General features: G+C 38.8%; 2 protein-coding genes across 3 annotated transcripts; one reads left to right on the forward strand and one right to left on the reverse strand.

Moving 5' to 3' along the window:
* Nucleotides 1-14: 14 nt before the first annotated feature.
* On the reverse strand, nt 15-16,608 carry ints7 (integrator complex subunit 7). The gene is made up of 20 exons (XM_056262642.1): nt 16,455-16,608; nt 16,143-16,272; nt 15,788-15,934; nt 15,443-15,580; nt 14,941-14,987; nt 14,670-14,869; nt 11,699-11,821; nt 11,484-11,601; nt 11,220-11,354; nt 11,006-11,103; nt 9,516-9,755; nt 9,280-9,417; nt 7,970-8,176; nt 7,660-7,854; nt 6,876-6,979; nt 4,293-4,361; nt 4,023-4,155; nt 3,785-3,883; nt 545-730; nt 15-425 (listed from the first exon to the last, which is right to left on the reverse strand). Exons 1-20 carry the CDS (start codon nt 16,546-16,548, stop codon nt 114-116), a joined length of 2,913 nt encoding a protein of 970 aa, XP_056118617.1. The 5' UTR covers nt 16,549-16,608; the 3' UTR covers nt 15-113.
* A 1,049-nt stretch (nt 16,609-17,657) lies between these two features.
* Nucleotides 17,658-25,209, forward strand: dtl (denticleless E3 ubiquitin protein ligase homolog (Drosophila)). Of its 2 annotated transcripts, none has more exons than XM_056262657.1 (15): nt 17,658-17,797; nt 17,876-18,001; nt 18,091-18,183; nt 18,263-18,324; nt 18,441-18,561; nt 19,086-19,151; nt 19,241-19,341; nt 21,329-21,402; nt 21,583-21,686; nt 21,765-21,869; nt 21,968-22,080; nt 22,186-22,275; nt 22,370-22,508; nt 23,363-23,967; nt 25,056-25,209. In XM_056262657.1, exons 1-15 carry the CDS (start codon nt 17,743-17,745, stop codon nt 25,170-25,172), a joined length of 1,971 nt encoding a protein of 656 aa, XP_056118632.1. In that variant the 5' UTR covers nt 17,658-17,742; the 3' UTR covers nt 25,173-25,209. The 2 variants fall into 2 exon arrangements, with proteins under 2 accessions (XP_056118632.1, XP_056118631.1); XM_056262656.1 differs by having other exon boundaries at nt 17,661-17,797; nt 17,873-18,001.
* Nucleotides 25,210-26,859: the final 1,650 nt, after the last annotated feature.

Genomic DNA, 26,859 nt, shown 5'->3' on the forward strand with positions numbered 1-26,859 from the left:
AATTAGTCAGATAGCAGTTCACTCGCTCACTCACACAAACCACTGAAGAAGACAAATAAGAAAGCCTACGAATGAGTAAAATACAGGCAGTAAGCAGTCGATGAGGTTGGAGGTCACTGGAAGCGGGCAAGGATGTTCCTCTGGGGTCCCGGCTGAGGCCCGGTCGTCGTCGTAGTCGTTGTCTGCTGCTGCTGCTGTAACTGATGTCGCAGCTGCTGGGAATAAGGGTCTTCCATAGACTTTACTGACACAGTGGTTTTTGGTCCTGTCTTCCATTCGATCCCACTGCTGTCTACAACTGAGGCTTCAACAGAGACCATGTGTGTGCCGAGGATGGAGAAGTTGAGCAGGAACTGTGTGCTGAAGTAATCATTATGAGGCTCCACTTTCTGCTCAATCTCATTGGTCTTGGAATCAAGAGGAATCTAAAATCAAAGTTGAGAACATGAGAGTACGCAACTGAGAAATGATGTTTCCCACCAGCTGAGAACAACTACATTAGATGATTAACAATGTGAAACTTTTGACTCTGAGTTGAACTCACCTTGAAGTCTGATCCTGGTTTTGTCTGTAGAGTAGAGCTGACTTTAAGGCAGACCGCCTGAATCTTCCGGAACAGTCCCGGAGTGGAGCCGTGCTGCACCACCCCCTCCACCTTTAAAGTCAACTGCTGGTTGTTCTGCACTGGGATTGGCTCGTTGGGGGTACGAGGAGATGGAGAGAGGGCAAGCTAAAACAAAAATCATTTTAAAATGATATAAAAGTCTAACCTTTCAGATAGTTTGAAATTTTCAAAGGAAAAGTCATGAATTGAGCACAAAGGGCTATTTAACAGTAGGGCTGTCAACGAATATTCTAAATTCGAATATATATTCAAATAGTTTAAAAAAACAGAAATTCGAAGGTGAAAATTAATATTCGAATCATGTGGAAAAACACGCCCGCGGTTGCAGAGGCGCGGCTGTCTGCTTTGCGAGTGGCAACATTCTGAAGCTTAAAATGTAAAACGCATTTTCCAGCTGCACAGATAGCACAGTGAGTGTCTGGCTCACTCATTGGCTGTGCTGCGGCAACTGCACATCCAATGGCGCGGGCGCCTCCAACGTGTGTGCCAATGAGCTAGCATTGCATCATACACGTCAGAGCCCGCCAAGGGGGCGTGGCCAGACGCCCTCGAAATAGCAGCAGTTTACCACAGCACAGCTAGCTCGGAGCGTTCAATGTCGGTTCTATATATTGTAAAACTTGTATAAAAAAGTTAATATTATTTGTTAATAATAAATGTAAAAATGTTAATAATATTTGTTTCAATCACTGAATGAAGCCTGCTATATTTAGGACAAGAGTCGCGACCTTAAATTGCTTGCACAAAACTCTTGATCAGCACTCAACATTTGTTTATTGTTGTTCATTTAAACCGTTATGCGCAGAAAGCGTGAGGTGAGGGGCGAGAGAGAGAGAGAGAGAGAGAGAGAGTGCCTGCGAGTGCGAGCGAGAGTAAGGTCTGTGGTCTTGGCCATTAGTTGATTTACTTGTTTTTGTGTAAGTTAATACGTTGTCAAATATGTTTAAACTTAAATAAACTACCTATACAAGTAGTTGTGTCTCTTTGTATTCATTTGTCCTGTTATTGACCAGTGTTGTGTGTAACGCGTTACAGTAACGTAACTACTTTTTCGGGTAAAAAGTAGTGTAACGCGCTACTACTGAAAATTTGGTAACGAAACGTAGTTCCTTTTTCAATTCGGCGCAACGTTACTTTCACCAGGGACAGATTATCTGTCCCTGGGATTTGACAGCGATCTCCGTCATTTGATAGATTTGACCGCGATCGCCATCTCCGTAGTGAACGCCCCAGAGAGAAATGCACATAATGGATTACATAATCAGAGAGTAGCCTATTTCTTTTCGTTTTGAATTGTTTTGTTTAAAGACATTTCAAGCTTAAATTCTATACGTTGAGTTTCGGTTAATTTATGATGAGATGCTCCAGTTCACGTGCAATGCAAGTGACCACGCCGGCGCTTCCATTATTATATTGTCTCCTATATTTGCTTCTTACTTGCAGGCATTTGGTTGATAAAAAATTGATTAAAATTAAGATACAATTTATACAAAACGAAATTCGCTTTAAAGAAAGGCTTTCTTCAAAACAAAACTTAATGAAGTGGTCAAAATCATGTCTGATTGACTCAATGTCTCCCGATATATTGCGCATCCATCTTACTCGCGCTGTTCACTTTTCATAATCAGCATAGATGGAAAAAAATAACATTATAATATTTTAACAAATATGAAACTAAATGCGCTTATTTAATGGCTACAACACGTAGGCTATAGTAGGCCTACAGACTCTCTATTTGTATATTGCTGCACAAGCACATTCATTTAATTCTGAATTTTGCACACATAAGTTGAAAAGCATTTGTTTACGTGCATAGTAAAACATATCTGCAACATTTATCAAGTTCACGGATAATTGTGCGTGCATTTATTAATCATTATGATACTAAAATCATAATAAAGTCTATACTATGTACAAAAAATCAGATGAGCCCAGAATATGAACGCAACGTGTTTACTTACACGTTAAGCATTTTCCTCCCATAGAAAACCATTATAAGAACGCTTAATTTGGCTTAATGCAGATTAGAATGTCCCCTTATTATGTCTAAATAACAAGATAAGTTTTCTTTTTTTTTCTTAAACATGCGGTTCAGGACTTCCATAGAATACAGCGTGAATAGAATTACTTCCAGAATTGATTTTTGGGGGTGCTAACGGGGTGCTTTGGTCTTTCTTGGGGGCTTTCTTTCTAGCCCCTCCCTAGCGCCGCCCATGCATATGCCTATCCATTAACTGGCATTTCTTCATAAATATTAAAATTTTTGATAAATGCATTATGCATTTATGGCATTATATATTGCATTATGCATAGTAGAACTTTATGTAGGCCTACACATTTAGGAACAGATATTGGGTTCTGCCCAAAGTCAAGCAACATAAAAGTAACGTAAAAGTAACGAGTAATGTAAAAAGTTACTTTCTATATGGGGTAACTAAGTAAAGTAACGGATTACTTTTTTAAAGAAGTAACGAGTAACGAGTTACACTACTTTTAAAAAGTAACTTCCCCAACACTGTTATTGACGTGATGCGCGTCATTGACAAAATGCGCAACCAGATATTCGAATAGTTCGAATATATGTGTTTTTTTAGAGGGAATATTCGAACGTCATTTTTTAACAATTTTGACAGCCCTATTTAACAGTATATATAGTAACAGACATGAGTTTAAAGTACTTGAGGAAATATACATTGTGCCATGGCATATGACAGCGCTGCCCACAAGATACATAACAGCTTATTTTGTCTTTGGGTTGTTATATTTCTCACAAAATCAGATACTGATAAAGTAGCACAGTAAAGATTGCATTTATATAAATGCACAAATGAGAGAGTGATTGCGTGTGAATTAATTCTACCTGCAGCGTCTCTTTACTAATAGTGAAGATGTGGGTTTTAGATACTAAGATATATATGCTACAACTTATTTGATCATTCATTTAATTATTTAATTAGTTCTATTATTGGGGGGAACAATAACAAAAACATCACCTTGCACAGAAATATTTCAACCCAAATGGAAATTCTGTGGATATCACACTTGAAATTTGCAAACTTTGCACGAGAGTTATGCAGGTGAAGCCTCAACCAGGCAATTATTCAATTATTTTGATTATTTTTTAAATTTGAATAATTTTACATTGTACAGATTACTTACTTTAATGCTGGTGGACTGAAGCTTCTGGAAGAAATATCTCTGGAATGACAGCGGTACCTTCAAGATGGCTATGACGGCATCACACAGGCAGCCAGTGTGCTTGAAACGGATGGTTAAAAAGACATATTTAAAAAAAAAGCAAGAAACAGAAAAATGAAAGAGATGATGTCTAGGAAAAGTGAATCCAAATAGATCTGCAGATGTGGAAAGTCGGCCAATGAAAACGCTTCAACATTACCAGGTAAGAGACAGGAGGGTGCTTCCTGCTTAAGTTTTCCACTTCCTCCAGGACGTGATTGAACACAGCCAGCATTCTCAGTTCATACTCGCTCTCTGCCAGAACCGATCCATGTGTGCCGAACTCCTGGAAACTGAACCAGATGTCATTACGACGTGCCAATGAAATATTAAAACGAATACAAATCTACCAAACGTCTTGTCAAAATCCCACATTAAATATTTGAAGCATCTGTTTAAATTTAAGATTCATGAGTGAGAGTATTCTTACCTGGCCGTTTGTGGATCAATTATTAAAGCCTCAATAACATGAGATACTAGCAAGCAGCTTTGCTGTTGTCTGAGAAAAGCTTTAAGGAAAGTACAGATGTTTTGTAGCCTGGGAAAACCCAGACAACTTCCGGCAAATTTAGATTTGCTCTGAAAGTTAGTCTGGCAAAGAGCTCATTCAAGCCCATTTCCAATCCGCCGAAATCGCGGCACCAATCAGAAACGTTGGGGCGGGCTTTACACGATGACGACAGCGCTGGGATTTTGAAGCAGATTTTGTAGCCTACATTACAAAGATGGATGCCGCCGTCGAACATCACTCGTTCGAATCAGCTATCGCGTCTGTTTTAAGCGATTTGAACGTTTCCTTTTTGTTAAAAACCGAGCAAAGAACAACACTCTTCCGCTCTGCATACGTCATCTCCTTCATCGCTCTGATTGGTTTTAGGTCTATCCGTGACGTCCGTTGGTGACGCCCCTCTGGAAATGATTTGTCTATGACGCTTTGCCAGACCATAACTCAGTTACAACTGAGAATGGTCTGGTTTTAACCAGGCTAGATGTTTTGCAGAGCAGCTTAAGATTCATTTATGAACACCATATTTACAATACAATACATTTATATTTTACAATATATTTACAATATCCTAAAAAAATCCGTTCCCAACTCAAACAGCACAAACACAGCTCTTACGGGTGCTTGAAGAAATGTCTCAACGGGTCAAATCAGGCTACTTTCAATAAAAGCTCCAAACATATTAGGAATACTTTTAGCTGTGTTGCTATACGTCATGATAAGCAACTGAGTAGGCTAACACTGTCTAGACGAGCATCTGTAATAAACTCATCCAATGTTTCATCACCAAGCGCATTTTGTACATTTGTCTTTCTGAATGGGTGAGATATATATTGTGTGGTATTGAAGCATCCATTGTGTAGGATGTGAGGGCGAACCAAACACAAATGAATCTTCCAGATGATTCATTCAATCATAATTCCACACAAAACTCAACACTCCAGACCCCAAATCAACAATCTAGGACCATAAATAATGTGTGGGCTCCAGCCAGTCTGAGCTAACTAAAGAACCCCCCCAGCTAAGTACTTCATGGCCATGCAAGCTTCAAAGAGAGCCTAGCTAAACGAAGAACGGTGCCAATGTTAGGTAGTTGGTAAAAGACGGATTGGTTCGGAGATGGCACAGCTCGAGCTCCACAAAGATAACGCCAGAGGTTGTTTGATCCCATGACAGAGACTTAAAACAAACCTTCCTTTTCTTAAAAACCTCTGAGCGACCCCAGGGTGGAAATCTCTTAAAACCCACAGAGATTCAGACTTTACATATCAAAATACATAAGATCATCCCAAAACAATGCTTGACGTACTTATAAATCAAACATATTTCAACTCCGTAATTCTATATCATGTCTACAACTTATATATGTGACTTATGCTTAGATCACACATAATTCATGCAATTGTTCTAACTATTGAATGGTTGATTGAAATGGTGCCTTGCTTGGTAAAGACATTGTGTGTGTCTGTTCATAATTCAGAAGATGGCTAGATTGAAATCTGTGTAAGATGTGTCATATTCTTATTATAAGAAATCATGTCTAAACTGTACTCTTTGCACTCTCTGCTAGAGCTGGAAAGTTAAGACACCAGGGGTCGAGTCCGATAAGGTGTACTTTATGATGCGGTGAGGAGAAACAGACACCTCTGAACTAAAGACAGCGGCTAATTGGTCAGAACTCATCCATGAGGCTGGACAAACATTTGAGTTTAAAATCTTAGGACACGAACAAAGCATTAGAAGACGATTTAGAGAAGCCATGTAGATGAGGAGGCAGATCAAGATCAGTAGAACAAGCCATCTAACTACTCTCGTCTCATTTTTCTTTCTCTTACTTAGAACCGAGACTCTTAACGGAAAAGAAAAGAAACTAAGTTAAGTTTTGCTGCACAGTTCCAACTTCAAACATCCACAAGACTTGTTTAACCCCTTAAACTGTTGATCCATGTTCCCGAGCTAATAAATAGTGTTTTCACTATAGTTTGGATATTTATATTCGCTGCAGAGCTGATGGTTACGGATGGAGTCATTTACTCGGCAGTAAAATACGTGATTCTTTCAAAATTCCCTATAAACGAATTAATAATTCCCTTTGAGCCAAATTGACTGGTTTCCCTTACAATTGTAGTATGTTGCATTGCAATACCCCATTCGCATTGATGTGTTCATTAACGTTTTAATCTTTAAAGGTCTTAATGCAGTGAATTTTGGATTGCGCTTCCGTAGCCGAAGCTGAATGTCTTTTCCCATGTACCGTGACACTATAGGCTGAGCTGAAAGTGTTTAGATGGAGTCCGGGATGCCTGACGTTTACAGTTTTGGGGGAGATAAACCCCATGAATGGCATACTAATAGTAATCAATTAATTAGTTGAAGAGAATTATTTTAACATAAAAATCGTACATATTTCACCTTTAAAGAAAAGAAAAAAAAAGTAAACTTGTAAAAGTAATCGAGCATTGTATGCCACCGGTCTCAGATCGTCCCCCCAAGAGAAAAAAAGGATACAGTTCAACATTACGGAGTGTGGCGTAGTCGGCATCAAACGAAGACTGATACAGGTCAGCATAGCGAGCCGCCAGACTTCGAAATTCATCCATGGATAATTTCATCTGATCAAATCCACACAAAAAAAAGAAGCATACAATAAACATGCCATCCTCATAAGCAATTCCTAGACATCATTTTAGTTGAAATACTGAGGGAATCAGAGAAACAAAAAATATGCAGGCATAGTGATGTACAGCCAAACCAAAATTTATTCAGACACCTTCAACATTTCTCACATTATCAGTTTATTCACTATAGTTTAGAAAATGGTAATAAAAAAATGACAAGAACTGACAGTTATCAAATCAGTTGATATTTCACTGGTTTTGGCCATCCTTCTGTTAGACTCTCACAAATGAATTTGATATAATAGCTGTTGGCTGTCAGCTGATAAATTACACAATTAAATAATACCAATTAATTACCAAGCAAAGCTTAATTTTGTTCAGTCTGTGGTGTAAAAAGATCACATTAGCAATTAAAGAAAAAACACTTAAGAAAACATGGTCAGGTCAAAGTGTCTCAATCATTTTTGGTCCCAAATTTTTTATAAATTTTACTGGTAGTCCACTGTATGAAGAATTTTTTGGGGGTATAATACGTCACAGTTTACCTTACTTTATTTTGCTATCCTCACATAAATACATGAACTATAGAGTCCTGCACCCACTAGTAAAAAATATCAAAAATGATATCTGGTGTCTGAATGATTTTGAGTTTGACTGTATATGTTTTCCAGCACCTGTGTTGATATGCGCCCGCAGCGCTGCAGTTCGCTGCCCGAGGACAGAGCGATGGTGGTGGCGATGGCAGGAGGGGGGCTGGTCTTCAGACTGTTGCAGGTGCAGATGAGCTGGGACAGCGCCTGAAGAGTGTCTATACGCAGCTTCACAAACTCACACTGGAACGCCAGAGGACTCAGCGGCGTACTGGCGGCCTGAAGGCAGAACGTGGTTATAAACAGTCGCAAAAACAAAACAGTTTTGTGCTTCAATATGAAAATAACTGAAGAGAAGCTGCAAAAGAAAAGAGCATGACTGGCGAATCCTAACCATGAGAGACGCGATTCCCTTCTGGTAGGATTTGAGTGCTTCAGAGATGGCGCTCATGGCTGCGCTGTAGTCTCCATCTGAAAGCCCACTGAGGCACTGCTCGGCCTGGGAGAACTCCATCAGACTGTTCAGCCAGAAGTAGAAGTGCTCTGAGGCCACGCGGGTGCGAAGGCTCTGGTACAACTCCCTGGAAAAATCATGGCAGCCCTGCGGACGAATTCAAAGAAGAAAAGTCATTTTACCTTTATATAGCTACTAGCGCAAATAGTACATCTCACTCTCTCATTTTTTCCACTACAATGGCCCAAATATAAAAATATATTTAAATTGTGCAGTACAGTTGAGTGAATATATCGTTAAGGTTTTCATAGAATTTTCTTATTTTTTTTTTTTATCCTGAAGAAGCAAAATAAATGTCAGAACAAAATGTAAACATACATTTCACTATGAAGGATGAATGTCTGGAATTATATATATATATATATATATATATATGTAAATAAATAAATAAATAAATAAATAATGGAACTATATAAATGACAAAAAAGTCAGCAAAATGTTAGGTTACACTTTATTTGAAAGTACATTTAAGTTCTGAGTGATATGTATAAATAAATAAAATGTACTTACTATAGGGTTAGGAATAGGCTTTTACTTAAGGTTAGTTGCAAGTAATTATGCACAATTTATAATAATTACTGTCGAAGCTACATGTAACGTTTAACAAGGACACCGTAAAACAAAGTGTTAACAACTTTTAAAATAAAATAATATGATATATGGGTAGTTTTTAGGTTAAAATCTTTTAATTCTAAAATATAAAATGTAAGGTTTTTCACCATAAAAGCATCTTTTAGATTTTTGGCAGTTCATAGATTGACAAATCAATTTTAAAAGTACAAATATTCCATGCAGACTATAAATTAATATCATCCTAAAAACTCCATGTTATAGAAGAATCACAAAATAAATGACAGTACTTTACATTTTTAGCATGTCAAACTACAGGACACTGCTGTAAATCTTATTTAAAGACATAAAAGAAGATATTTTGAGAAATGCATCAGTGTATTTATTTATTTTTTGTCCATCCAATTGAAGTCAATGGTAACCAAAACTGTTTGGTTACCTACATTCTTCAAAATATCTTTTGTGTTCCACAGCAAAACGAGGTTTAGAACGAGACGAGGGCGAGTAAATTAAAAGCAAATTTGTATTTTTGGGTGAACTATCCCTTTAAAGTTTATATTTAAACCCGAATATTGATTCATAAGTGCCATCATCATCCAGTGAAGTGGAAGTGGGCTCACCATGCGGGAGGCCTGTCTGGCAATGCGGTACACAGTCCAACCATTGGCCACATTCTCCAACTGCTGCCTGATCACCGTCTTCACCTCAGCTGAGAGTGAAGCCTGACTGGCCACGAATAATACTGTTGCCAAGGAAACCTACGAAAAGCAACAAGGCAAATAACTCTTGGGAACGTTTTGGCGGGAAAGTGAGACTTTAAGAGCTACAGTTGGACATCATGTCTGTACTTGCTCACCAGAAGCTCTTGCTGTTTCTCTGAGGTTCTGTGACTCGCACCCCGGAACAGGTCCAGCAGATCTCCCAGCATCCCCTCTGCCAGCACCGGCTGCTGGGTGGCAATAGCAGCCAGAGCCTGACACATGAGCACCCGTGCGGAGTCACATGCGCAGTGCAGCTGTCCCAGCAGGAGGTCCACTGAGCTCTGACTGAGATGAGGACAGCTCTTCAACATCTTCACCAAAGAGGTGAGCGCCGTCTGGGTTCAAACAAAACGTAACAATTCAAGACTTAAAGGGGACCTATTGTGCACAATTCACTTTTAATTCACATGGTCAGACACAATAATCAGGTAGGCCGTGGCATTTAAACGATGCCCAATTGGCACTAAGGGGCCTAAAGTGTGCCAAGAAAACATCCCCCACACCATTACACCACCACCACCAGCCTGCACAGTGGTAACAAGGCATGATGGATCCATGTTCTCATTCTGTTTACGCCAAATTCTGACTCTACCATCTGAATGTCTCAACAGAAATCGAGACTCAGACCAGGCAACATTTTTCCAGTCTTCAACTGTCCAATTTTGGTGAGCTCTTGCAAATTGTAGCCTCTTTTTCCTATTTGTAGTGGAGATGAGTGGTACCTGGTGGGGTCTTCTGCTGTTGTAGCCCATCCGCCTCAAGGTTGTGCGTGTTGTGGCTTCACAAATGCTTTGCTGCATACCTCGGTTGTAACGAGTGGTTATTTCAGTCAAAGTTGCTCTTCTATCAGCTTGAATCAGTCGGCCCATTCTCCTCTGACCTCTAGCATCAACAAGGCATTTTCGCCCACAGGACTGCCGCATACTGGATGTTCTTCCCTTTTCACACCATTCTTTGTAAACCCTAGAAATGGTTGTGCGTGAAAATCCCAGTAACTGAGCAGATTGTGAAATACTCAGACGGCCTGTCTGGCACCAACAACCATGCCACGCTCAAGATTGCTTAAATCACATTTCTTTCCCATTCTGACATTCAGTTTGGAGTTCAGGAGATTGTCTTGACCAGGACCACACCCCTAAATGCATTGAAGCAACTGCCATGTGATTGGTTGATTAGATAATTGCATTAATGAGAAATTGAACAGGTGTTCCTAATAATCCTTTAGGTGAGTGTATGATATCTACATATATCTTCTGTGGAAGTCTCAGGACCAAAAAAAATTTTCATCCAACCATTGCATTCGATCCAAATTGCATGTTGTAACATTATGTGCTTTGAGGTAATTTAACGCCATCTCTAGTGATGCTTTGTAGACTCTGCTCTAGTTCATGTGTGTTGGAGGATGAGTGGCTTTGGAGACACTCTGACGGGAAGTCCTTAAAGTGACCGTTGTTCTGTGCCAGAACAAGCTGCATTATGGACCTGGCTTCATGATTCTACTGAAATGTGGCCTCAAACCAGCGCAAGAGCTGAAGGGACACAAGTCACATATTCTAAGACCTGTAAACCTTTGAGTGACACTCACTTTAAGTGTCGCCTGTGCAGTTTTACTGTCATCTTGACTGCAGAGCAGGATGAGAGACTCCATCCCCATCACGGTTTCTTGTTCCAGCTGGATGACCTCTGACAAAATAATCACATTATTTTTCGTTTAAACATTCCCAATATTAAAGTGAAGGCTGAGGATGTCCTTTGAGTCTATACAAGCCAAATTGAATTATTGGTGAGAAGAAACCCACCTTTCTCTGGACAAGAAACAGCGATGCTGGTCAACACAGTGATTCCATGGGCTGCCACTGCCAGGTTACTATGGTAACAGCACTCCTGCGCCAGCTTCACCAGGTCAGTGTGACGGGGGGCAGGAGACGCCTCACCTGCGACATCCAGAGAGATCAGGTGGTTAAACTCACGTTGTTACATGAGAAATGTAAAGATACCTCGTTTGCATACACTTGCATAATATCAAGTTAACATGATATGTTTGATATAGATTGAGTTTGTACCTGTATTAGGGCTGAAGTAGTGTTTAATAGCGATGGTGCCAGATAGTGTGGAGAGGACAGAGAGCATTCCCAGCTTCAGACTGTTGTACGGGGTGCTGAGAGCGCACTCGCACAGCACCTACACACACATATGATGGAAATGATATATATATCGACATTTACTAGTAAGAAATGAACCAGCTGACTGTCACCATGAACATCTGTGACTCTCTGACCTGTATGTTCTTCCTGGTCCACAAGTGAGGAGCTTTTTTAGCCAAGAGCTTGAGATCCTGAATGGCGAGTCTTTTCACTGCTTTTCTGGGGTCCTCCTTCAAGTACTGGAGAAGAAGACGAATCTACAAGACAAAAAAAAAGGGGGGGGAGGCGGGGTTGATTTGTATAAGGAGGAATGACCTGCACATTCCCATTCAAAGATGGGTTTTACTTCACAGTAAAATATATATTTTTGCTGTAAATATATTAAATTCACTGCCTTTCAAGTTTAGTCGTTAAAGGGATACCGTAGTTTACCCAAAAATGAAAAAGACTTAATCATCTTCAGAACACTGAGGATGAGGATCTTTTTAATGAAATCTTCGGCGAGATTTCTGTCCCTCCATTGATTGAGTCGCTTCAGGAAATTTGGACTAAAGCGCTCGATTCATATGGGTTAGTTTTACAATCTCAGTTTATGAGCTTTTTGAAGTGACAAAATTAAACATTTTAATATTTATTTTATTCATAAAATAAACACCAGCAGCAAAAAATATAACGTTATAACACATGTATTCCTCCGCCAAGCAATGTAGTTCCAAAGAGGTTGCCAAGCAACACAAGCAGCAACAAAGAATCACAAACATTAATACTAATGTAATGTAGTCACAGGTGTGTGTTTGTTGAGTAATTTACAATGGCTTCGAACGCAGCTCAACCGATCAGAATCAAGGACCGGAACAGAGTTTCCGCTAGAAACAAATGGTGCTGGTTTCGTTTAACGGACATTTTGATGATATACCGGTCAAATATCGCCTCTTAATTAGTCAAGTTGAGGAAAACTGGAGGCAGGCTATGTAACTTAAAAAATGACATAATCTGGCCGTATAGAATGCATGCAACATGTTATTATTAGCCTACCTTTCAAATAGACGGAAAAAAACATGAACGTCCGATTGGCCTCAATCAACACCAATTGTTTTTTTTACTATGGTTTCACACACATTCACTTTTTGAAACATTGAGGCACGGATGTACCTAATACAAATAAATAAAACATCTCCAGTTAACTAGCAGATCATTCATTTAGTTTGCTATTAAATAAGAGATCTAGCGCTAAAATCAGTTGTTTTTGAAATCAAGCTGAGCGCTCATGTCCGCTGCTATCAGTTGCATGGACGGCGCGCTGCGCCGCGTTTCAATCTATCGCCGTTGCGGACAGGCAAATAGAGCAGCACAGGCGAAGCACAGGCGAAGCACAGGCGAAGCACAGGCGAAGCACAGGCGAAGCACAGGCGAAGCACAGGCGAAGCACAGGCGAAGCACAGGCGAAGCACAGGCGAAGCACAGGCGAAGCACAGGCGAAGCACAGGCGAAGCACAGGCGAAGCACTGCTACTTGGGCGCAGAGATATCACGCAACACCTGAAATAAAGCTTGACACAAAGAACCGGCGAAAGTAATGATTATGCATGAAACATTTGAATTGTTGATAAATTGATAAAGTTGACGATGCAGACTCGCCATCTTCGCAGTAGTGAACGTGCCTAGAGAGAGAAATGCACACTTCATATGAAGTGTGCACGCGCCGGCGCCTCCGTTTCCTGATTATATTGTCCACTATTTGCTTTTTTTTTATTAATCCAGGCAAATTTGTTGATGAAACATTTATTAAAATGAAGATACAATTTATACAAAACGAAATAAACTTTAAAGAAAGGCTTTCTACAAAACAAAACTTAAGTGGTCAAAATCTGACCCATTCCAAATGTTTTCCGATATATTGGTCATCCTATGATCCTATCTTACTCCTCTCATGCGGTTCCCTTTTCATATAATCAACATAGACGAAATAAAAAAATAATAACATTATATTATTTATAAATATGAAACGTATGTTTACGTTTTTTAACTTATAATAAGCATCACACCGCTCTGCTTTGCTCACATGCTCTGGTGTGTAGCCTAATGCATGTGTGCGTGCATGTGGTGGAGGGGTGCGATTTTCGAATAATAATCAACCCAGCGATCTTCGAATATTATTTTTGCTTGAAAATTTCGTTTTGTATAAATTGTATCTTAATTTTAATCAATGTTTCATCAACAAATTTGCCTGGATAAATAAATAAGAAGCAAATATAGTGGATAATATAATCAGGACGGAGGCGCCGGCGCGTGCACACTTCTCTCTATAGGCGCGTTCACTTCTGCGAAGATGGCGAGTCTGCATCGTCAACTTTATCAATTTATCAACTTTATCAATAATTCAAATGTTTCATGCATATGCCTAATCATTACTTTCGCCGGTTATTTGTGTCAAGCTTTATTTCAGGTGTTGCGTGATATCTCTGCGCCCAAGTAGCAGTGCTTCGCCTGTGTTTCCAAAAATGCATTTGCCCACCTATCTAAATGTAGGGGAGACCGTGAATAACCCCAATTTAAAATAACTAATTTAATAACTTTCAAACGGTAGAGGCTGTTCCTTTATAACATAGCCAAAGGTCTGGTGTTTTTTGCTTTATACATTTTAGGCTTATTCTCAAATTCATATTGTGTTAGGGGGGCGGGATTATTACGCAATTTTAATCTGACAATTTGACCGGAGAGATTTAATTTTGTCGGACATTTCATTTTTTTCCCGGCCAATGTCCGGTAATTACCGGACTACGGAAACCCTGGACCGGGACTATCCGTTTTATAAATAACGATACAGTGTGGTTGAAAACACAGCTTGTGAAGTGGTTTCATACCTATACATGACAACTGCTCTCTCTGGGTCAGCGGCAGGGCCAACCATTTGAATTTGAATGTTCCAGTATGATTTTGTTAAAGGTTTAATAGACACAGGCGAATCGTTGTCATTTAGGAATGAGATCGCGTGGCTATTTCAATCGAGATGTCAATCTTTTAACGATTAATTGATGACAGAGTTTTCATTAGCAGGTGAACTAACTCTTGAAGACAATATATGACACAATGTCTACAGCCTGACCTGCTCAGGGATATCGACGAGCGAGGAGGTGGCCAGCTGGGTGAAGGTGTGCAGAGTGACGATGAGCATGGCTGTGGACGGGTAGGAGGACACCAGCTCCTGGAGTAACTCTCTGCTGCACGAGGCCAGACTGGCGTCATGGTGCATGTGCTGGAGCATCGGGATCAACTTCAGCTTCAGCTCCACTGGAGTGTCCAATCCTTCAGGCAAACACACACCACCCATCAGACTGGAGAACACTTACACCAATGACGATGAGGTGATCACGTACCTTGAATCATTTCACTAATCTTGTTGCAAATCCCTGCAGCAAAATCTCTATTAAAAAAAAAGACTCAATGATTAAAATGTTTACGTTCAACATGTTTTCTATCTCTAAATAGCCATCATCCCACTTTATAATACACTGCCCGGCCCAAAGAAAGTTTGGATTTAAATAGGCAAATGATTGAGTGGGTCATTATTGCAGTGATTATAATGTTCTCGCATGTTATATGTTTGGCAACACTTCTAACCCTAATTGACGGAGTGTGTAGCTTTTCATTTCATAAACAACCATGTAGGAAGACACATCATGTCCATATTCTAGAACGACAAATTCAAGATTCATCAGCCTCATATTGTGAAAGAATGGTATTACCTAAATATAGACATTCACATTTCAAAGAAATTTCCACCTACAACAGCTTCTAAATTCATTTTAATATTTTGCCAGAAATTAACTAGTACCTAACCAAAATGTTTTTTTCATGACAGTTTGAAATGACACTTACTTAGAGTGTGAAGAGAAACTAGCAGCTGCGAAAATAGCCGCTTCTACTTCAACGTTATCATGAGAGTCCAGACTTTGCCGGATGCTGTGGTGGGCATTTTTCCTCTCTGGAATAATGGAGGCTAAGCTTCCCAAAATCCTGCCAAAATGCACAAAAAGACACAAAAACATATATTAACACAGTGTGTACATACAGTCACATTTTCCTTAGATGGTCTTCGACAGAATAATTGATAACAGAAATGTTATTAAATATTACGGAAGCTGACAAAAAAATGTGACTTTTGTAAAATAAAATGAAACATTTTGAGGAAAACCACTTGCAGTCGCACGCAGATGAAAGTACCTGAGAGTTATTGCTCTGGCAACAGGATCATTGCTATGGATGACGGAAAACACTCTTTTGACGAACTCGTCCACGTTCAGGATCTTCTCCAGGTGTTTCTCGCTCAGCTGCGTGACCTTCAGCACACAGAGGCGCAGGAAGTTGTTCCTAATTTGACAGGAGTGAATTTATAGATTCAGAACCTTTCATAAGAGACCAAACAAGAAGATTAGTAACATCGTGTTATTAAACAACTGTCATTATACAGAAATATTTGACAAATCAGATAAAGTATTTCACCCAGGTAATAGACAGCCTCAAGCTAATGAATATAGATTTTTTTATTATTATTATTGTATTTTATGTGCACAGTTACCCAAGTCTAAAGATGTCTGCCAGTTTCAGGAAGGCTGAGTTGATGAGGATGGGAAAGGGATACTTCTGGAAGAGTTTGGGGAAAAGGACCACGGCTTCACATTGCTCGCCCAGCTTACAAGACCTTAAACCTTTAGTTGTGCAAAAATAACAACAGGATTTTTTTCATTAACGTTACATTGGTAGGATATCTACAGATTTCATGTTCTCTGAATGTAAACAATCAGATATCAGATAGAGCGTATATGATATAAGGCACGTATAATTGAATGAAAACAGTCATGCATGCTCTGTGTTGTTTATGAAGAAGCACCTTTATCAAGCTCCATCAGCGCTGAATTGGCGTCCAGCTCCTGCTCGCCGTAAGCGGCCTCCGACAGAAACGAGCGCGCTGCGGAGAGCGACATTATTTATGACAAGACTACGAGAAAAGATATACTGCTTTTTTTAATCAATGCTTTATTCGTTAGATTATATAGACTTGGTGCATGCAGTTTGAAGTGGGTGACCCGGCTGCAGTGCACGTCACGTGGCCAGGAAGGATGTTGCGTCAGGTTTCCAAAGTGGGCGGGGCCTATGTGTCGGCGTTAACTCCGATTGGTCTCAGTCTCTTTATGTAAAACGGCTCTGTAAAAAATGTTTTACAGTCTATGGTAAAAATCCGTTTGCTCTTATTTATTTATTTATTTATTCATTTATCTATAATAAATATTATTTCATGTTAGTTACACGTGTGGTAAAAATAATTAATTAATAAAAATAGCATTAATGTTGATTTTTGCGTTGTAAATCACATCCAGAAATAGTCTTCATTCTTACAAATAAAAAAATAGCATAAATAGCTAGTTACATGCAAATCATTTCCCCTCTAATAGACAAATTAAATAGCATCGACACCAATTTCAGCCAAATAATAAAAACAAATCATGCTTTGGTAAATCATAATTATGACATAAAAATTCTGAGTTACGAAATCATAATTATGAGATAAAAGGTTGAAATAATGACACAAATGAAGAACTTTTTATATATATATATATATATATATATATATATATATATATATATATATATTCTAATTACAATTAAGGCTTAGTAACTTTTCATATCACAATTATGTTTTTTTTTAGTATGTCATAAAGTCTTAATACAGTCTTATGACAGTCATAAATAATATTCACTTTTATAATATCTAAGCATTTTTTTCTTATGTTGCGGAAATGGGCTTCCATAAATTGTGATAAACAGTGAAACTAATGGATTTTTTTTTCCAAAACAATAGATGCTTCTGGATTTATTTGTTTATCTGGATACTAAAGCATCCCAAAAAATAAAGAAAAATAAAGAAAATCTGCAAATGAGGTTAAATGTTACATTGGCACGTCCTGGGCCACAGAGTGCCTCTGGTGGCAAGCTTTGTAAACCAGCAGCCATTCCACTCTGTGCGCCTCAACCATAGGGCCTCAACACTTCCGGTATTCTGACGTATCGACCAATCAGAACAGCGAACGTCAATCTCGCGCGGAATTCGTCTTTTCCGCTTTTTCATTGTTCGCGGGAAACTGACCACTTCTGAATGAAACGTCTATCCAGCAGGAGCAATGACTCTTTTTCACCATGTTGTTGATCGAGGAGTTATAAAAAGACGGTTCAATGGTGAGTGCTAGAAGGATATGTCAGTGGGTATCTATGTTATTACGCTGTTTACTCACTCAAACATGCTTTAATAAGCAGGCGAGCGTCGAGTCTATCCGCTGTCCTCTCTGCTGGACGGGTATCAGTGCGCGCGACAGGACGAACACATTTCATATGGAGCCTCGGCTGCTGCTGTCCCGCCGTTTGGATGCACGTTTTCCTCTGGTACACCCTTAATTAAACATTCACACTGAGTTCACATGTAGTCAGAAACAAACGAGTGTATATGAGTAACCTTGTTTTGCAATGCTCAGCTCCTGGCCAACAGAACAGCCTTGCTGTTGCAAATGAAGAAGGGTTTGTGACCATCTTTAATACCAGAGAAAAACAGAGCTCTGTCCTGAAAGGTTGGTACCTAGATTCAAGACTGGCTACTAATGTAAAGCATAGCATTTATTAATATTTGTGAAACATTTGTTTTTGCAGAGTGGCAGGCACATGATAATGCTGTTTTTGATATTGCCTGGGTTCCTGGTACAAACAGCTTGGTAAGTTTTGCATGATTCCTCTGTTTAATGATGGGTTCAGTGCTTTGGACTAAATGAAATCTTCTGTGTTTTTATAAATATTAAGTATTGCTTTAAATGTGAATGTTATTTTACAGGTAACCGCCTCTGGTGACCAAACCGCCCGTCTGTGGGATGTTATCACTGCTGACCTGCTGGGAACTTTTAAAGGACATCAATGCAGTCTTAAATCGGTGGCTTTTTCCAAGCAAGAGAGAGGTAACTGACTCTACCCATCACATAAGACTGAATAATATTACTGTTCAGTATGTGCAATGCAAATTATATGTGCATGACATATGACTTACTATTTTTGCCATGTGCAGTATAATGAGACTGTATCCCATAATGCAGTGCACCCATTTTAACTCCTATTTTAGTGACACTTAACCAGATATACCGGTAATAAACTTTTTGTAACATCTTTCTTGACACATTTATTTGACTGACTACCAGTAATTGAGGCATACTTGTGTAAAACCACCTTGGCAGCTAACTGAAAGACGTTGAAGTGCTAAAATTACTGAAATAGAAATATTAAAAAGACTGTTTGTATGAAGCACAAAATGACTAAAACTTAATCTAAAATTAAAATGAAAAAGTCAAAAACATTATAATAGAGCATAAACTATGCTAAAAATAACCGAATAATAGGCATGAATGAATGAATGTGCACTGCATACTTGCTAATTTCTTTTCTAGATTTTTATTTTATTTTTTATAAACGTCTTCTCTCATTACAGCTGTGTTTAGCACTGGAGGCAGAGATGGGAACATCATGATTTGGGATACAAGATGCAGTAAAAAAGGTTCTTTGTTATTCCGACCACCGATCCTTAATAATGGGGCCGTTGAAATGTTTTCTAAAGCTCACCGAAAATGTTTTCATCCATCACAGATGGTTTCTACAGGCAAGTAAAACAGATCAGTGGTGCCCATATGAAACCTGAAAGATATACACCTCAAAACAAGAAGAGACGTGGGATGGCGCCCCCTGTGGTGAGTCAAACGACCTGACATTAATTTGCCTGCTGTTTTTTTAGGTATTGGGTTATCTTATAGCCAATATATTTTATGAGAATTCTCTGTGATTAGGGGTGTGCTATATATTTCATCTTTGATATCCTAATTGTTTTAATGATGTGCAATCTGACATTATCGAGTATGTCCCTCACAACCTGACATTAATTTTAGAGTGCAGGCTTTCATTAAAATGCATTTATAAATACTATGAGTATTTGTCTTTTAGGCTAGATTTATATCATTTGTAGGGCTGTCACGATTCCTCGGTTAAATCAGAGTACTCGATTGCAATTTAGCCATGTCGAGAAACCAGCAAAATACCGGAAGTGGCGCATTCCACAGTCGAGGATCCATGAACTGCATTATTAGACCGTTTTCTAAGGCTGCACGATGTATTAACCATTTTAAAAACTACATTATAGATATGCTATTGAGTGCTTTAATTATTTACATGCGTCTCAGAGCGGCTCCGTTCACAGAAGCTATTGTTTGCTTAGGTCCGTTTTAATTGGCACAAAAAAAATATCTGATTAATATAAAGGGAAAAATCAATTTCAACTTATTGGGAATTAATTTGTCACTGCTACAAACTAACCACCGCACAAAATATGATAGCAAAAACTTAAGAGTCTGCTGTCCACGGCAGTCCAAAACCTGCACAATAACAACACAATAACACACTCAGCAAAGTATCATCTGATCACGGTCATCAACAAAATCCTAGAAAATATAGAGGTTTTTTTGTCCATGTCGCACACTAGAGATGCGCGGATGGGCTATTATTTCATCCGCAACCGCATCACAAAACTCATCATCCGTCCGCCATCCATCCGCACCAACGTTTTTGACTGATTTTCAAAATCGCACCCGCCTGCCATCCGCTGATTGGGCGATACAAGGCGCTGCTGATGACAGCCGCGAGACTAGAAAGCTCTCAGAATATCAGCAGTGAACTCCGTCTCCGATCGGCGCGCAGGGACAAAAATAAACAAATAGCCTAAATTAAACGCACTTCGGCAAACCTGACCTTATCTGATAGGCTACTGTACAATATTTTCATTGTAGCCTAATAGAAAACGCATTTTGGCACATAATTTCAACATGCTGCTATTGTATGGGGCGCCAACAATGTTACGTGACAGTTCTCCATTACGGACGCGACGGTCGCGACCACTCTGTGAAAGTCTTTTAGTGCCGCTTTCAGAGACCTCAAACAGAAGCACAAAGCCTTTCTTTAAAGCGAATTTCGTTTTGTATTAATTGTATCTTAATTTTAATCCATGTTTCATTAACCAATTTCCTGGATTTAATAAATAAAAAGTAAATAGTCTATCTTGATTGTGTAGGCTATTTTTCATTATAAAATTTTAGCCTGTGTATACCGACATGGATCAATTATTAATATTAGATTTCATCTGTCTTTTGTAGTTATAGCTGATGGCGCACCAACAAACAAGCACTGACTTCGGCGTTTCTTTAATATTGAGGCTCTTTACTAGTTTATTATATGATTGTTAGGCCTGTTGATGGTATAAAATGAATTGCACTGTGCCTTAAAAAGACGCGCTCTCCGCTCTCTTCCCGTGCATTCAAAATTAACGGGAGTCTTCAGAACAGGCTCGTCCAGCGTCAACAGCACCGAACTTAGCTCCAATGTCAATCAACATCTGGGCCACTTGGTGGAATCCTTTACCAGAATTTTTTTTTGGTTGTAGGTATAGTCAGATAACAATATTTAACAATGTATACATATATTTTTCATTTGATTGGTTCAACCGCCCGCCACCCGCCCGAATTTAATTAAAATATTTTTTTTGTCACGTCATCCGCCCGATCCGCGGTTTATCCGCGGCTGTAACCGCCAACCGCGCATCTCTATCGCACACCCCTATCTTTTTATTAAAGATAATACAGTTGAAGTTCCATTTTTGCTAATTCAGAGCTGTTGTGTGTGTGTGTGTAGGACTCCCAGCAGGGTGTGACGGTGGTTCTGTTCTGCGACGAGAACAAGCTCATCTCCTCGGGAGCGGTCGACGGGTGAGTGCATGATGCAGTCCTGTACAGATTTCTTCGTTATTTTATACATGATTCTGAACTTTTTTTGTCCGTGGATGTCACACAATAATAGTCACGCTTTTCAATTTCATCTCCGGCTGTAATTTGAATGCTGACGGTGCCGAGATGAAATCTCCCAATAACATTCTGATCTCGTCATAGGATCATTAAAATGTGGGATTTGCGGAAGAACTACACCGCGTACTACCACAACCCCCTCCCTCTACAGACCTATCCTTACCCAGGCTCCTGCACACGCAAACTAGGTACACGGCTCACGTCCACTCGGTCATTAGGCCAATGGTAATGAGCAGTTGAGTTTTCACTGATGTTTTCCTCCGCAGGATATTCTGGTCTGTCACTGGACTCTACTGGCTCCAGACTGTTCTCCAACTGCACAGATGACAATATCTACATGTTCAATATCAGTGGTTTGAAAACCACTCCAGGTAAGGACAATTTATTATTTAATACTTGCTGTGTCTGATGTATTTGTTTTCTCTCTCCGTTTCTGAGACTGAGCTTTTACATTTGTTCTTTTTCACAGTTGCTGTGTTCAGTGGCCACAGTAACTCCTCATTTTATGTGAAGTCCAGTGTCAGCCCAGATGACCAGTTCCTGGCCAGTGGTTCGAGTGACCATCAAGCTTACATATGGAAGGTAATGAATAACTTCGAAAATTAGAGATCCGAGTATCTTAAAGTCTGCCCGAGGACATCTGTGGTCACTATCTGCACACAACTTTCTGATTTGCTTTTGTTTCAGATTTCAGACCCAAAACAAGCTCCCATGATGCTTCAGGGCCATAGTCAGGAAGTCACATCAGTGGCCTGGTGCCCCACCGATTTCACCAAGGTTAGCCCTTAAAAGTGCACGTGAAATAAAAGTATCTGATTGATGAAACTGAAGTTTTATATTGTTTTTTTAATATCCATCGCTTTCTCTGCAGATCGCTTCCTGTTCTGATGACAACACCGTTAGGATTTGGCGCCTGAACCGCAGACCAGAGAGCGAAAACTCATCGAACCGAGGCGCAAACATCGTAGGCTGGACACTTCGTAAAGTCCAGTCACCAACCAGAACACCTGGTAGGGTTTTTAGTGAAGTTGTTTTTTTACATATTTTTTTTAAATGTGTAAAAACCAATCAAACGTTTGGAATAAATCGTTTTTTTGAAAGAAGCCTTTTATGCTCAAGGCGGCATTTATTTGATTAAATCTAATATTAAATACAGCAAAATGGTAATATTTGGAAATATTATTATTGCAATTTAAAACACAGAATTTTTATATATTTTAAAAAGTGATTTATTCCTGTGATGGCAAAGCAAAATTTTCAGTTTCACAGAAATCATTTTAAAATGCTAATTTCATGAATCCGTTATTATTGGTATTAGATTTAATAATGGTCAGTTATTATTGTTAATAATATCAATGTTGCAGTTTGATGCTTAATATTTTTGTGGAAACTGATACATTTTTTCAGGATTCTTTGATGAATGAAAGACTCAAAAGAACTAGAACTAGAAATCTATAGTAATCTTGAGAATCTCTTTACTGTCACCTTTTGTTCGATTTAATGTGAATAAAAGTACTTCCTTTAAAAAAAACCTCTTACCCCAGTTTCAAATTGTACTTTATCATAGTTTACACAAGTATTAAGCAGCACAACTGTTTTCAACATTGATAAGACATGTTTTTTTTAGCATTAAATCATCATATTAGATCATGTGACACCATAAATCACTTTTTTAAAATCTATTCAAATAGGAAACTGTTCCTTTTTAAATTGTAATATTTTACAATGTTACTATTTTACTGTATTTTTTTGATAAAATAAATGTGAAATTCTTAATTATCCCAAACTTTTGAGCGGTAGCATATAGCTATAATTCATAATTGAAATATTTGGTTTCTTGATGAGTTCTGATTCGTCTCCTCAGGCCGTTACAGCCCCGTTGAGCTCACTCCAGCCAAAAGTCCTGGTTCAGAGAGGGTGGTCTCTCTGGCTTCACCCCAGCCTGCTTCTTGTGCCCCTACGGGTGCTGATTTACCCCTACCATCCAACACCTCTGCACCTTCAGCCAAGCTCAGCAGCCCCAAAATCCCCTCGTCTATCCAGCAGTGGTTCAGCCGCAGCAGTTCCCCGGGTCACCAGGGCACATCTCCTCTCCGTAAGGTGCTCACGCCAGTCCTCCAGGGCCCTTCATCAGAGCGCCGTGCAAAGCGACGGCTGGAGACGGGGGATTGCGCTAGATCTGGTTTGGGAGGGGAGAGTGAAGGGGTGTCTGAATTGTATCCCGACGTTAAGCGGAGCAGGAGTTCGGTGAGCGCGGAGAACTGTTCTGAGGAGAAAGGGGACCTATTCAGTTTGCAGACCGATGAGAGGCTCTGCTCGACTGGTCAAGCCGGCGCTGGCAAAGAGAACAGCTCTCCGAGAAGGAATGATTGGCTGTCGGTGATCAGTCAGAGATTTAAAGGATCGACTCAACCCAAAAGCCCAAACGGCAGCAGCAAACGGCAGGATGCAAGAACACACAGCGCTCCAGTGAGTAGATGCATGAAAATACATCACTTGCAGTCACACTTGATATAATCAGACACGTTTGTCCACTGTTTCAGTGCCCTTGGATCCAGATTTTTTTTTTTTCTCCATATAGATAAATCAATAGCATTCTGAGCCATGAACCAAACAAACCAACTCCAAGATTATATCAATTGCAACATTACAAACATTGATTTGAAAATTAAAAAAATCAGAAAGACTGTCTTGTTGTGGCATTTAACTACATAACCCACAAAGCATTGCTTTTGATCAAACAAGCATACAGTTATTATAAAGCCGATTGATTTATACACAGAATAGTTTTTTTTAGATATTAACTTTTATTCAGCAAGGATGCAATAAATGATCAAGTCTTAAGTATTTCAAACAAATGCTGTACTTTTGATTGTTCTTTTTATCAGAGAATCACTGAGAATCAAATAAATGTATCAGTTTCCACAAAAATATTAAGCAGCACAACTAATAAGAGATCCGCATATTTGCTGCTCATTACTGGAGGATCATGTGACACTGAAGACTGGAGGAATGATGCTGAAAATTCAGCTTTGATCACTGGGAAAAATTACATTTAAAAATGTGTTCAAATAGATTTTTTTATTTATTTGTAATATTTATCTTTTTTTTTTTTAGCTCACCTCGAAAACGAGATCACATCTCAAGGGGTTTTCCTCTCAACAATAAATTGAACAAATGTGTGCATAGTTTGATCAAGAGCTCGGAGTGAGCTGCAGTGTTTATATATAAAGAAATAAATATGAATAATAATTTTATAAATATTCATTTCAAAGAAAAACCTTTTGAAGCTAATTGTTCAATCTGTTTTGGGAACTTGTAGTTCGGTTCTCTTGGTCCTTTTGGTCCGAATCACAGATCCAGGTAATTTTCAAGACCTGTCAAACTATCTTTGTGGTAAAATGGAGCAGGGACCTGACAAATGTGAACATACCCTAAAATGGGACTTTTACTTCCAGAACCTTAATGTTTTAGTAGTTCTGAATCGTTCTCTAAAATATATATATATTTTTTTTTTTTGTGGCCAAATGATCATATCATATCTTTTGTCTTTTTAGGCAGCAATATCACCGCGTCCCATGACGGTCATCTCTCCAACGCCACACAAGAAAGCATCACCCTCCAGACCTATGAAAAAAATCTCTAGCTACTTTATGAAAAGAACCCAAGACTGATTCCTGTGTAGGGAGAGAGTAAAGTGTCTAACATACGACACATTAAGTCCAGGTTTTCATTAGACAAAGCAAATATGCAGATACTACTTGTATTTATGTATGTAATGTGTATATTTTTTTTAATCTAGTTGTATGTTTTTAAATGTAAGTTTAATTTCCTAGAGAAGGGTCAAATTGATAATAATTTGTGAACATTACACAACTAAATGTCATTTGACACCATAATTAAACTCTACAAGTTCTCTGAATCTTCCATGTCTATCTGTGATGCATTGAAAATAGTTTTTTTGTAGACACTTTATTCGATGTAACATGCATTTTAAAGCATTTGCATTTATATCAAATTCTAAGTAAGTCTAATAAGCATAGTTTGTACTTCATAATTTTTTTTTTTTTTAGCTTTCCAAATGTATAATGCCTCTTATTTGAGCATGTCTGTCCTTAAACGTGGGGTCACATTTTCAGAGTTTTATATTGATTGTAAAGCAGCACTTTACATAACTAACCCATTTTCAATTTGTACAGTGCCTTTTAGTTATTGAATATCAATATTGCAGTGAGTTTAAAAATGATTTGAACACTTTTTGCATTGTACTGTACACAATAGTCCTTTTTTCTCTTCTTTTAAGTTTACATGATTTGCAGGTTCGTCCGGAATGTGACTTGACCTGACAGTTCTGCTTCTGTGTTTTGATCCTACTAGTTCTTGTTTTGCTTGTTTTTGCCTGAGGTCATCAGCATAGTTGATCAAAACTATTCTGCTTTAGAAATGAAAGCGATAATTCACCCACAATTGACATTTTTGTCGTTTACTCACCCTCATGTTCCAAACCGTATGAGTTTCTTTCATCTTTTAAACACAAAAGAACATATTCTGAAGAATGTTGGTAACAAAACAGTTGCCTGTAGCCATTGACTTGCATAGTAGGAAAAAAGTACTATGGAAGTCGATGGCTACCGTCAACTGTCTGGTTGCTAACATTCTTTAAAATCTGGTTTTGTGTTCAAAAGAAGAAAGAAACTCAGGTTTGGAACAACATGAGGGTGAGTAAAAGACAAATTTTTGGGTGAACTATCCCTTGAAGTTCAGTTTTAACTATAACTCATTTCAAATTAAAATATGCCTTTTAATATACTAATATTGTTAGCAGAAATGTGAATTTTCAAACCCATGTGCCTTTCTTCTTTGTAAAGGAGATTATGTAAAAAGACAGTCATTCCACTTCTGGTCAAAAACGATGCAGTAAAGTAAAAGTTGACTGAATCAGTAACATTCTCACATTTTCTGTTCCAAAGAAGAAAGTCGTACAGGTTTGGAACAGGGAGAGCAATGTTTTGTTTATCTCCGCATTTTTGTATTTCGAGTTCATTTTGGGGTGAGCTGTTCCTTTAACTGACTCGTTTAGGCTACAAGTCTTACAAACTTACTGTTATTTTGTGAGCAATCGTTGAAATTTTGTACTTATTTGTTCACTTTTTTTTTTATCATTATTATTAAATATATTTATTATGTTGAGTGGTTTAACGTTTGTTTGTGAGAGTTCAAGGATACAGAACCTCCTGACTGTATTTCCCAAAATACCATTAAAACAAGAATCTGATTGGTCAATGGGCGGGGCTTACTATTTTCTCGAACGGTCATTGGATGAATCTTCTGTCTCTCAAGCGCGCCACGGGACTTTATTAA

Source organism: Rhinichthys klamathensis, unplaced genomic scaffold (genome assembly GCF_029890125.1).
Source record: "Rhinichthys klamathensis goyatoka isolate OS25496 unplaced genomic scaffold, OSU_Roscu_1.1 h1tg000196l_1, whole genome shotgun sequence".
NCBI classification, from domain to species: Eukaryota; Metazoa; Chordata; class Actinopteri; order Cypriniformes; family Leuciscidae; genus Rhinichthys; species Rhinichthys klamathensis.

Coding starts and splice junctions, on each gene's coding strand:
- dtl (XM_056262656.1), top strand. CDS start 17,743: ATGACTCTTTTTCACCATGTTGTTGATCGAGGAGTTATAAAAAGACGG. Junction 17,798..17,872: donor TATAAAAAGACGGTTCAATG/GTGAGTGCTAGA, acceptor TGCTTTAATAAG/CAGGCGAGCGTCGAGTCTAT. Junction 22,509..23,362: donor GTCACCAACCAGAACACCTG/GTAGGGTTTTTA, acceptor TCGTCTCCTCAG/GCCGTTACAGCCCCGTTGAG.
- ints7 (XM_056262642.1), bottom strand. CDS start 16,548: ATGTCGCTCTCCGCAGCGCGCTCGTTTCTGTCGGAGGCCGCTTACGGC. Junction 9,756..11,005: donor CTGCACAGGCGACACTTAAA/GTGAGTGTCACT, acceptor GTTTGAACCCAG/ACGGCGCTCACCTCTTTGGT. Junction 4,362..6,875: donor ACACTCCGTAATGTTGAACT/GTATCCTTTTTT, acceptor AGCTTTTCTCAG/ACAACAGCAAAGCTGCTTGC.